Source organism: Gopherus evgoodei, chromosome 4 (assembly GCF_007399415.2).
Source record: "Gopherus evgoodei ecotype Sinaloan lineage chromosome 4, rGopEvg1_v1.p, whole genome shotgun sequence".
Classification (NCBI taxonomy): domain Eukaryota; kingdom Metazoa; phylum Chordata; order Testudines; family Testudinidae; genus Gopherus; species Gopherus evgoodei.
The window spans coordinates 127,346,673-127,359,237 of record NC_044325.1 but is presented as its reverse complement, the minus strand read 5'-3'; the positions used below and the strand labels follow the sequence as shown (position 1 = coordinate 127,359,237).

The 12,565-nt window shown below is 48.7% G+C and overlaps 1 protein-coding gene across 1 annotated transcript; it reads right to left on the bottom strand.

The window, feature by feature from the left end:
- Nucleotides 1-8,588: 8,588 nt before the first annotated feature.
- On the bottom strand, nucleotides 8,589-11,761 carry LOC115650695 (mas-related G-protein coupled receptor member H-like). The gene is made up of 2 exons (XM_030560997.1): nucleotides 11,467-11,761; nucleotides 8,589-11,028 (listed from the first exon to the last, which is right to left on the bottom strand). Exon 2 carries the CDS (start codon nucleotides 10,972-10,974, stop codon nucleotides 10,009-10,011), a length of 966 nt encoding a protein of 321 aa, XP_030416857.1. The 5' UTR covers nucleotides 10,975-11,028; nucleotides 11,467-11,761; the 3' UTR covers nucleotides 8,589-10,008.
- Between the last annotated feature and the right edge of the window lie 804 nt (nucleotides 11,762-12,565).

Genomic DNA, 12,565 nt, shown 5'->3' with positions numbered 1-12,565 from the left:
TTGTTTTGCAGCAGGAGACGGTATTAGTGTGAGGCCGTCACTCTCTGTGTCGAACTGGCTCTAGATGTGTCCCATAGCAGCTGAATTTCACCTGGTCCCCAGAGAGTCTGCATTATGACCCAGCCTGTAATAGCAGAAGTGCCTGCTGTTCCTCAGACAATATGGTTGAACCTCATACAATTTCTCTACATCTTTAGGCCATATCTAGAGTGGAGAGCTTACAGCGGCACAGCTGTGCCGATGCAGCTGCGCTGATGTAAGAGCGTCCATGTAGCCACTCTATGTGGTCAAACCGAGAAACCAGGGAAAAGAAAATTGGTTTGTTTCTAACCAAAACAGAAGATTTTTTTGTATTTCTTGCTGAAACAATGCATCAAAAAGACAATTCAGTCAGATCAAAGGCAGGTTTTCGCATGTCCTTTTGAAATGGTCTTTCGATTCCAGTCAATGTTTTGCTTAGAAAATGGTACATCAAAATGAAATGTCAAAACGCTTTCATTAGAAAATGTCCAAATGTTTTGACGTTGCTGAAATTATGGTTTTCAGTTCTTTTTGGAAGAAGAGAAGAATCTTTCTGGAAATGCCACGAGCACCCCCAGGAATAAAAACCTGTTTGGTCTGGTCCTTCTGGACATTAGGGCCTTTGCAAAAGGCTCCCATTCAGACAAGAGACAAAAAGCACGATGTTTATTCATGTTGTCTCACCCAGCCCTAGCAAAGCTCCCCCAGCTGGACACTCACCAGGCGGCTGGGTTTGGGTCCCACCCCACTGTCCCTTTGTGCTCTCAAGCGTCCCTCAGTCTGAATAGGCTGCAGCATTTTCCTCCCCTTGGCCCGTCTGGCACATTTCCTGGGCCCAGGCTCTCTTTCTGTTTGCCCTTCACAGAAATGGGACTAGAGAGCCCAGCAACCCTCGCCCCCAGGAACAGTGCTGACCCCCCAAGACTGCCAAACTTGTCAGCACTCTGGGTTTACAGTTCAGCTCTTCAGGGGGTCGTGATAGTGAAGCAAATAGACACACGGGCTTTGCAAAAGGGTTTCAAACCAATCACTCATTACTGTAGCTAGTGCAAGAAATATACTTATCCATACAAAGCAATAAGAAATCTGCCTCATTTTCCTCACCATACAGATATATGCTTTGGGTGAAGGTCAAAGTCCCTCAGGGGTCCCAGGTTCCCAATCCCGCACATGGCTCCTCTTCTGAACCAGGCAATCTCTCTCCCTTTCTTTCTTCTGCAGTCAGTGCCCTCGTTCTCTGTCTCTAAAATGGCCACCAACAAACCCTCTCTTTTACAACCTCCCATCTCCTTTGTCAGGTGAAACCCTGGCAGCCTCATCAGGTGCTCAGAGTCCCTCACCAGGTGATCTATTGCTTAGTGACCTCCCCACAGAAGTCACACTTGAAACATGGATGTGCTCTGGGCAGCAGCCATCTTCGTGACCAGGGCAATTCCATTTGAATGGTATCAGAGAGGTAGCCGTGTTAGTCTGGATCTATAAAAGAAGCAAAAAGTCCTGTGGCACCTTATAGACTAACAGACGTATTGGTGCATTTTCCACCACACAAACTATGAGATAAGCAGTCGACAGGGGCGGATTTAGACATTTCGCCACCCCAAGCATGATGTCATGCCGCAGGGGGCACTCTGCCGCTCGCTGGCCTCGCAGCTCCGGTGGACCTCCCCCAGGCATGCCTGCGGAAGGTCCGCTGGTCCTGCGGCTTCGCTGGAACCGCGGGACCAGCGGACCCACCGCAGGCACACCACTGAAGACACCCTGCCTGCCGCCCACCTGGCAATTGGTAGAGCACCCCCCGCAGCATGGCGCCCCAAGCATGCGCTTGGCATGCTGGGGCATGGAGCCTCCCCTGGCAGTTGAGTAGAGGAGGAAGAAAGTGTCGGAGACGGCCAGATTGAGAATGTAGACAGCGAAGGGGTTCCTCTTAATGTGGAAACCGAGGAACCAGAGCACGATCCTGTTCCCCACCAGCCCGAACAGACAGATGAGTCAAGAGATGCCATAGATGGTCGCGGGTGGTGCATCAAACAGTACTCATCCAATCTTGATTTCTGCTCCAAGATCTAGGCCAAATGGTATTGGAGGAAGAGACACTGTGCTCAGCTCGGCTATCATGAAACCTCTGCTGCAGGATGCCAGTTTCTCCCTCTCCCCCTCTCTCACACACACCTGTTAGCAGAGAGCAGACAGAGGGTAATCAGTGACTCGGACATCCCCAGCGCTGGGTTTCACTGATTGTTCCAGTCCCTCCTCAGCCCCCTGGGGAGTGTGAAATATCCAGAGAGATAATGGCCATGGGGGATGCTAAGGAAAGAGAGAGAGCTGGAGAAAGACTGATGAGTGGGGAGCATCGTGGACCGACAGCAAGTGACAGAGACTGAATTAAACATAGGGGCTGAGCTGGGCAGACAGACAAGGATAGAGAAAAAGAAATTGGACAAGCTGTTGCCCATGTAGGGACAAGGAACAGCACTGGGAATGGGGTGGGGCTGGGGAAGTGGATAGTGTGAAAGAGACAACAACCATGTCTAATTAATAGTGGCAAGGAGCTTTGAATCCATCCAGTAGTTCCCTACCTTCTTTCCTTCCTGGGGTCTGAACCGACTAGTCACAGGAGCCGGGCTTGGCTGGATCCACTTCAGAATCTCGGTATCTCGCAGTCACTAACTGCAATTCTTCATATTGGATCTTCTTGGGAAACTTTTCCAAGTAATAATCTGTTATCGAGATGTGGAGAATGTCCCTGCCAGTCCCTGTGGAGTATCTGACACCCAGCACCTCCCAAGTGTAGGCAGAGAAATATCTTGCCCACGCTGCATGGTGGGACACAGAGATCACAGCGTCTGGAGGTCTTGTGAGCACTGGGTGGTTTGATAACATCAGGTAGCGACAGGGCTCTGCACATTGCTCCTGCTCTCCTAAATGTAAAGGAAATGACTTGCCTAAGATTAAATTGCATGAATTAGATCTGGTATAAAGCTGCGTTTATGGTGAAGATAATCCAAGTGACAAATCAAAAAAAAGAACGCTTCAGACAAGTCAAAGGGTGAATGCCTCTTGCCAATGGTAAACCAGCACAATCCCGGTGTACACTTTTTAAATAAAAATTATTAGGGGTCTGGAGCACATGACTTATGAGGAGAGGCTGAGGGAACTGAGATTGTTTAGTCTGCAGAAGAGAAGAATGAGAGGGGATTTGATAGCTGCTTTCTACTACGTGAAAGGTTGTTCCAAAGAAGATGGATCTAGTTTGTTCTCAGTGATACCTAATGACAGAACAAGGAGCAATGGTCTCAAGTTGCAGTGGGGGAGGTTTAGGTTTGATATTAGGAAAAACTTTTTCACTAGGAGGGTGGTGAAGCACTGGAATGGGTTACCTGGGGAGGTGGTGGAATCTCCTTCTTTTGAGATTTTTAAGGTTAGGCTTGCCAAAGCCCTGGCTGAGATGATTTAGTTGGGAATTGGTCCTACTTTGAGCAGGGGGTTGGACTAGATGACCTCCTGAGGTCCCTTCCAACTCGGATATTCTATGATCTATGATTCTCAATGCGTTAGGAATCTTTAAATGATAAGTGTGGCTTTCTATGATATCTGCCCCAGGAGGCCTAATCTTGGGCAAGCCATTTCCTTTACATTTAGAATCTCAGAAGCAATGTGCAGAGCCCTGTTACTGCCTGATGTTATCAACAACTCAGTGATCACGAGACCTCCTAATACTGTGAACTGTGTGTCCCGGTCTCCACAGCAGGGGGAAGACATTTCTCTGCAAAACCTGGCAGGGACTGAGTGTTGGTTGCTGCACAGGGACAGGCAGGGAAATAGTCAGAAAACTTTCCCAGAAAGATCCCACAGGAGTTAGTGACCAAGAAACACTAAAGATTCTAAAGGGGATCTAAAGATTCTAAAGACCACTTTCTGTCTACCAATATCTCCTATTCCCAAGGTCCTTGGACTTATCACACCTCTCATAGAAACACAAGGCTGGAAGAGAGCTTGAGAAATTATCAAGTCTAGACCCCTGTACTGAGGCAGGACCAAGTAAATCTAGACGATCCCTGACAGATGTTTGCAGCCCATGAGAAAAGAGTGGCTGCACCACTGCTCTTAAGGCTACATTCCCCAGCAACCTTAATTTGTGAGTCTACCTAGAATTAGACAGACAGGTACTGATCCTTGTAAATTCCACTTCCAGTTCACTCTCTCCTTGTTTCTTGTACCAAGCAGCAGCTCAGAAAGCAGCCATTTTGGATGTGGTCATGAGCCAAATGGGAGCGCATGATCCAAATGATAAATGAGGCTGTTTGTTAAAAGGTTTTAAGGAATGTCCTTGTGTTTTATGCTGGCAGGCCCTGTGGTCTGAAGTCAATAAGCAGAAGCTGGTGACAGAGGAGCTGTTTGCTGGTCTCTGCTGACAGTGAAGGGAACTGACTAAGTGATCCAGCACCTCATTTGCATGTCAGTTGTGGATAGTTTGGAGACACTGGGGTGTAATCTGGCTCTATTTTGTATTGGGGGCCAATACTTTATAGACTACCTTATCAGGAACCACCTGGGCATGACTGAACAGTGACTAGGTTCAGGGTGACCCTAATGGAGACTCAAGTTTGTTGAGGTTGGGTAAAAGACCTAGGAAAAACACAATCCAGTGATGAGAATGATTGTGTGTGCTTGGTTAGCTGTTGTGAAAATCTGCCTATGGAGTAGGGCGTGTGGTGGGTTCTTTAAGCCACTGATTCTCTTGTATCTAAAAGGGTAGAGGTGACAACCATAGGGGCCTTTTGTGGGCAGTGTGGGGGGCAAAGGGCAGACAGAGTCCAGCAGCAATTCTGGTTACCTGGTCAGCAGTGGCCAGAGAAAAGCGATAGTTGACCCTCATGAAGTACAGTAGCAGACTGAGAGCAGTTGTATGGACTATGGTAGGGCAGAGGAGTTTATGGCAGCTGTCTGTGCCAGCCTGAAGACTCTAACAAGGCCTTCCTGCCCTAGTTGTTGCAATCATTATGGAAGGACAGGTGGGAGTGCCCTAGAGCTGCCTAAGGAACGGGGACTGTGATTTTTCCTGGCACTCCTGGAGCCGCAGACTGTGAGTGGGGAATTTGGGGACCCATGAACTGGAGTGGGGGCATGAAGCTGGAAAAACTGCATCAACCATTCGGAGACTGATTCACGCTTCCTGAGGTAGCAGGTGGTAGAAAGTGTTAAATTGAAAAGTTTGTCCAAATTCACCCTGTCCTGTCCTTTTCCTTCCTCCAGTAAAGCTCTTCTGTTTAAACCTCTGTTGTACGTGCTTGCAAGCGGGCACAGATTTGCCTATCAAAGGTGTCCAGAGTGGATCTGGGTTCCTAGATTACTGAGTGGAGGTTAGAACCAAAATTAAGCAAGTGGTAGAGAATCCCTTAGATAGAAGGACCCGGCCCCTATTGCCAAAGCTGTTGGCTGCAGGTTACATGCTTATGTCACTGCAGCTGCTAATGAACCAATTTCTGCCCACATTGAGGCAATCACAATTCTGGGACACCTGTGAAAAAAGATTCTTCTGTGACATCACCAGGCGTTAACGTGGCCACAGATAAACCCAGCGAATGAAGACCAGAACTTGAACCCCTTGTTGTGCAATGAGTCGGGATCAGAGCCCAGTGCATGGCATGAGGAGCTCCTGGGGGAATGTGAGGCTGTCACTGTGCACTCTGGAACGGCTCGGAAAGGAGTAGAGACAGGTCCTTCTTGTAGTGTGGCATCCCTGAGGGCACAGTTCTCACCAGGGCAAGTCTCCTCCACTTCAGCACCTCTTGGGTCTGACCTTGGCGCATTCAGCTCCCCTGCTCCATGTCATAAGCTCCCTGCAGTGAGTCCACCTGGATGGGACACCTGGGGAAGCCCTACATGCCCGCAAAGGGACCGTGCACCCCCACTCCGCAGTCAGCAGTGACTCCCAGCCAGCGTGCAAAACAGAAGGTTTATTAGACCTCAGAAACACAGTGTAGAACAGTGCTTGTTAGCACAGAAAGGTAGAAAGATTCAGCCAAGTCCATCTTGGGGAGGCCCTGAGCCCTGGGCTGTCTCCCTGAGTCCCACACCAGGAGACTAACTCGCTTCCAGTGGCCGACCCTCAGTCATGCCCAGTTGCCCCTCCTCCATCCTTTGTCTCTTTCCAGGCAAACCGGTCACCTAGCTGCCACCTCTGGCTTAGTTCTCCAACTCCTCCAGCTAGCTCTTGCAGATGATGGGCCCTAGTCATCAGTTGCCAGGATACAGAGTGTCCGGCTGTTGTCTGGGCCCAGCAGCTAGACTGCAGTCACACCTGCCCGCTAGGGGTCTCTACAAAGATCACGCACCCTTATCCCATCACCTAGATACTTGTTCAATACACAGGGGAAATAGACACCCACCGTGTTCAGACAAAACATTAAGAAAATTCCCACTTTGTCATGGAGGTCTATTGTGTTTTCTGTCTGAGGATTGATGCTGGGTCTGCCCCATCTACACTAGAAGCTAAACATTTCTGACCCCAGATGAGGAGAGACTGGCAACCGTTAAGAGCCGTGAGTCATTTCCCTAACGTGCACAGGAACAGATAGGCACCTGCATCTTGAACCGTGCCCTTAGAGCCCCTCAGGAGTCAGCGAGATGTTCTGGTTTGGCAGATGCCCCTTGTCCAGGAACTCCCAGATTGCAGAGCATCTCATATTCATTAACACACATCCCTCAGTGCCATGGGAATCTGCATGGCGGTGGGCAGAGCCATCAGGGAATGCAAAGGTTAAAGCCAGACTCTCATCCTTAAGTCAGTGTCCGACCGCCACCACCCACATTGGGTTATCTGCCATGCCAAAGCCTGCTCCAGAGGCAGTGCAGTGTAGGAGCTGACCCCACCCCCCGCACCAGGATATGCTCCTCTAGTGCATCCCAAGGCATTTTGGGTGCCCACCATGATGAAGGCCTTGGGCCTTCTCCCATCTCTGCTAGTATCTCAAATATTTCCAGCACCCCGTTCAGAGGGAGCTGGGTCATCAAAGGCTTAGAGAGGGGCCCTCTTATTCTGTCCATCCTCCTCACCCTATAGCACAAGGGTTAGTGGACGTTTGCTCTCAGACTCCGCTCTGGCAGAGATCCTGTGTTCCAGTTTGCCCCATGAGCTGAACCTCTTCCATATGCCACAGAGTCCCATGTTCAGGCAATGAGGCATCCACGGGGGAGGCACCCACACATCAGGGGATGCAGAAGTTGAGCTGAATGTTCAACCTCCCCTCAGTCCTGAGACAATCCTACGGGGGGAGAGGCCATGTCCAACTATCCCAAAGGCATGGGCTGGCAGCCTAAGTTCACTTCTCAGGGGGATAGGTAAAGAAAGGGTTCGTTAACCTTCTCACTGTCCACCCTGCCAAACAAACACCCCTAGCGGGCGTGGCGCTTCTCGGTGTGAAAAGAACTGGCTTGTCTGCTGACCCCCAATTAACAAAGCAGAGTTCCTGGCCACAGAACCCTGATCCCAGCAATGTTAACATCCTGGCATTTGATAAAGTAGCAGGTTAAACACTCCCATCCTACCCACCTGTGCAGTCCCCACGGCACTTCCTCTCCCCTGTTGGCTACTGCAGAACAGGGTCCCATAGCTGGGCTGCTGCTGCTGCCAGACTCATCCTTGCCCTTTGTCTAAGGGTCTGATCCAAATCTAGTGATACTCAGTGGAAAGGCTCTCATTGATTTAAATGGGCTTTGGATCAGGTCCTCAGTGAACATGTCCATCCCTTCATTGCTTTCTCTCCGAGCCTGGGATGGATCCCCGTGTGAGCCTGGGCCCTTTCTAATCAGTGTGCGGAGCCACACCTGGGGCAGCCATCGCTGTGTTTGGATCAGCCAATGAGTTCCTAGTGGGCAAGGGACTTAGCTTGCACCTGCTGAGTGAGCTGTGCCTTGAACCCTATAGAGAAGCAGAACCTGGCTGGATACCTGGGAGAGGGGCTGGACACCCAGCCTCTCAGCCATGCCCATAGTCTCTCCCTTTATCCTGTCCACGCCCCCCAGCAATCAGGATCCATTGGCCCCACCAGAAGAACCTCTCTGGAAATGCCATGAATGCCCAAAGGAATGAAACACACTTTGGGCTGATGCTTCTGGAGCTCAGGACCTTCATGAGCAGCTCCTGTTCAGGACAAGAGACAAGGAGCAATCACAGGCAGAGCAAAGTGACTGTGACACGGTGTTAATTCGTGTTGTTCCATCCAGCCCTGGCAAAGCTCCCCCGGCTGGACACTCATCAGGCTGCTGGGTTCAGTTCCCACCCCACTGGCCCCTTGTGCTCTCAAGCGTCCCTCGATCTGAGTAGGCTGTAGCATTCCCTTCCCTGGGCCCAGGCTCTTTTTCTGTTAGCCCTTCACAGAAATGGGACCAGACTGCGCAGCACCCCTCACCCCCAGGACCAGTGCTGATCCCCCTCCCTGACTCCTAAGTAGCTTAGACACACCCTTTCCCAGACTGCAAAACTTGTGAGCACTCTGGGTTTACAGTTCACCTATTCAGGGAGTGGTGATAGTGAAGCAAACAGACACACAGGCTTTGCAAAAGGGTTTAAAACCAATCACTCTTTACTGTAGCTAGTGCAAGAAATACACATATCTAGACAAAGCAGTAAGAAACCTAGGCACATTTCCCTACTTCACTTTCCTCACCATACTGATGTATGCTTTGGGTGAAGGTCAGAATCCCTCAAGGGGTCCCTAGTGCCCAATCCTTCACATGGCTTCTCTTCTGAACCAGGCAATCTCTCTCTCTCTTCTGCAATCAGTGTCCTCATCTCTTGGTCTCTAAAATGGCCACTGACAAACCCTCTCTTTTCCAACCTCCCATCCCCTTTGACAGGTGAAACCCTGGCAGCCTCATCAGGTGCTCAGAGTCCCTCACCAGGTGATCTATTGCTTAGTGACGTCCCCACAGAAGTCACACTTGAAACATGGGTGTGCCCTGGGCAGCAGCCATCTCTGTGTCCAGGGGGATTCCATTTGAATGGACGACCATCAAATTAGACAACCTCAAGGAGTATCCCTGGGCCACCAACCCTTGGACTTGAGTCCAAGATGGAGGTACAGAGGCAGCAGGAAGACAATGAAACAGCTGTAGAATCAAAATGATGTTTGCAGCCAGATACCGATACATGCAGAGAGTTCATCTCACAGCAAATTCATAATCTGGAAATCGATTCCCCAGATTGTCACACATTCCCCAAATTGTCAAGGCCGGGGTGAGTACTGAGGAAGAGGAGTTAGAGAGCAAAACCTGGCAGTTAGCCTGGTCATTTTGGAGCACAGATGCATGGCAATATTAGTGGAGGAGTTTGAATTTGGTTAGTTGATAGTTAATTAGTCTTATTTCCATTGGAATAAAGGTGAATGATTTAAATATCAGCTGGGATCAGCGGAAGTCCAGAGCTGCATGGAACAATTCCCTGTCTTCCATGGGAGTGTCTCTGCACAGGGAACTGGCTGGGGACTGAGTTACACAGGGATAGTCCTACATTCGTGCTACTATTATTTCTCCAGGCCATTGAATTTTTACTCAGCATATTTACAGGGAAAGTGGGGAGGCTGAACGGCATCCCTGACACTAATTCTTTACAGAAGAGAAAATAGCACTCACAGGTAACACCCCAGGAATCTTGCCACCAAAACTGAAATTCCCTGTCAGAGGCATTTTTAGAACAAAGCATATCAGACCATAATGAACCTGTTCCTGATCCCATTTAAGTCAACAGGGCTTTCCAAACAGATTCCACTGGGAGCAGGTTGGGCCCCATGTAACTCATTGTTGTTCTTTACAACTGCACATAACCCTGGGGATCCACTTTAGGGAAGGACTCTGCTCTGCGTGGGGGTGGGGAAGAATTAGCAAGTGACCTACCAGGTCCTTTCCCATTCTAAGTTCTTTGATTCTGGGATCTAGGTAAATCTCCATCCTAAGAACAAGGTCTCCAAGGCTGGGTGATGTAGGGATTTAAATGACAGTGTTCATTGGCTCTGCACTGGTTTTCTCTCCATGCTCTCTGGAATCTGTCTTCTCTTCAAAAACCCTCTGGAGTGCGACCTTGATGGAGCCACGGAATTGCCGCTTCCCATAGCTCCCAACTAGAAAGTAAATAAATGGGTTGATGCCGCTGCTTGCAGAAGCCAGCATGTGAAATATCTCACTGGAATCGAATATCTTACAATAAAAGAGAAAGATCTGGACACTCTGAGGGACCGTGAAGAGGAGGAAGAAGAGGACGGTGAGAAGGATAACAGCATATAACTTTCCTGGCTGATGTTGCTGTGAGCTATGTCGGACCTTGATGAACAGGGTCAGACTGGACAGAATCATGATGGGAGCGAATATCAGAACATTCAGAAAACAGGTGGGTAGGAAGGATATGACACAGTGTTCACTTGGAAGATCAAGACAAAAAACACCCACTGGACAGAAAAGTAGTATGGAGAGAGCCCAGAGCAGGGCACAGACAATGGCAGACAAGTGTTCTGGCCGGTGGCATCGGTACCAGAAGGGGTAGAGGACGGAGAGACACCTCTCAGTGCTGATGGCCGTCAGGAGGTACAGGCTGGTGTTGTACGTCAACAGAGACAGCACATTAAATAGCATGAATATGTAAATAAAAACAATATTCACACAAAATGTATGTTCCACCACACAAATTATGAGATAAGCAGTTGAGCAGAGGAGGAAGAAAGTGTCAGAGATGGCCAGGTTGAGAATGTAGACAGTGAAGGGGTTCCTCTTAACATGGAAGCTGAGGAACCAGAGCACAATCCCGTTCCCCACCAGCCCGAACAGACAGATGAGCCAAGTGATGCCGTAGATGGTCACTGGTGGTGCATAAAACATTACGCATCCAGTCTTGATTTCTTCTCCAAGATCTAGGCCAAATGGTGTTGGGGGAAGAGACACTGTGCTCAGCTCGGCCATCATGAAACCTCTGCTGCAGGATGCCGGTCTCTCCCTCTCCCCCTCTCTCACATACACCTGTTAGCAGAGAGCAGACAGAGGGGAATCAGTGACTTGGACATCCCCAGCGCTGGGTTTCACCGATTGTTCCAGTCCCTCCCTAGCCCCCTGGCCAGGTAGAACCAGATCCGAATGAGTGGGAGTGAGAAATATCCAGAGAGATAATGGCCATGGGGGATGCTAGGGACAGGGACAGGCCTGGAGAAAGACTGATGAGTGGGGAGCATCCTGGACTGACAGCAAGTGACAGAGACTGAATTAAACATAAGGGCTGAGCTGGGCAGACAGACAAAGACAGAGAAACAGAAATTGGACAGGATGTTGCCCATGTAGGGACAAGGAACAGCACTGGGAATGGGGTGGGGCTGGGGAAGTGGATAGTGTGAGAGAGAGAGAGAACAACCATGTCTAATTAATGGTAGCAAAGAGCTTTGAATCCATCCAGCAGTTCCCTACCTTCTTTCCTTCCTGGGGTCTGAACCGACTAGTCACAGGAGCCGGGCTTGGCTGGATCCACTTCAGAATCTCGGTATCTCGCAGTCACTAACTGCAATTCTTCATATTGGATCTTCTTGGGAAACTTTTCCAAGTAATAATCTGTTATCGAGATGTGGAGAATGTCCCTGCCAGTCCCTGTGGAGTATCTGACACCCAGCACCTCCCAAGGTGTAGAAAGAGAAATATCTTGCCCATGCTGTGTGGTGGGACACAGAGATCATAACATCTGGAGGTCTCGTGAGCACTGGGTGGTTTGATAACATCAAGTAGCGAAAGGGCTCTGCACATTGCTCTTGCTCTTCTAAATGTAAAGGAAATGACTTGCTTAAGATTAAATTGCATGAGTTAGATCTGGTAGAAAGCTGCGTTTATGGTGAAGAGAAATATGGGATGGGGAAAGGGTCAAAATTTCCAATCTATATTCTTTGTTGTGGAGAAATTAGGTTTTTGTATCAATCAATATTTTTGCAAAAAACGTCCAATTTCCTTGCATTTTTTATTGTTTGTTAGAAAACTAAACACCACAGATGGAAATATTTTAGACAAAACAACAATATTTTTATCCTCTGTGGTGCCTCATAGGAGCTATAGTTTGAGTTACCTCATGCTCCCATTCTCTATGGCCCAGGCTATCCTGCTGAACGAAATCTCCCACTACGCACTGCGTCCATATGACTACCATAATGAACAGCCTCCTCTTACCAAGAGGGAAGATTGTGATGTATCATGGGAGATATAGTCCAACCCGGGAGCACAATCTATAGAGGAAAATGGGAATTAGTTGCACTTGAACTATATCTCCCATGAGCAGCAATGGTGACATTTCAGAATTGAAATATTTTGGTTTTTAATTTTTCACTCAAAACTTGAATCTTTCAATGGAAAAATGTATTCAGAAAAAAAAATTATTTGTCCAATCATCCAGGGAAAAAAATCTTTCTTCTTTAACAGCTCTACTGTGGGATTCTATTGTATCTCAAAATTGATTCCGATGAGAGACCCAATAACAACAAATTACCTTTTCAGCAACTTGGTGGAATTCTGAACAAACTGCATG

What these genes read in the sequence shown, in the direction of transcription:
- LOC115650695 (XM_030560997.1), bottom strand. Translation starts at nt 10,974, where the DNA reads ATGATGGCCGAGCTGAGCACAGTGTCTCTTCCCCCAACACCATTTGGC.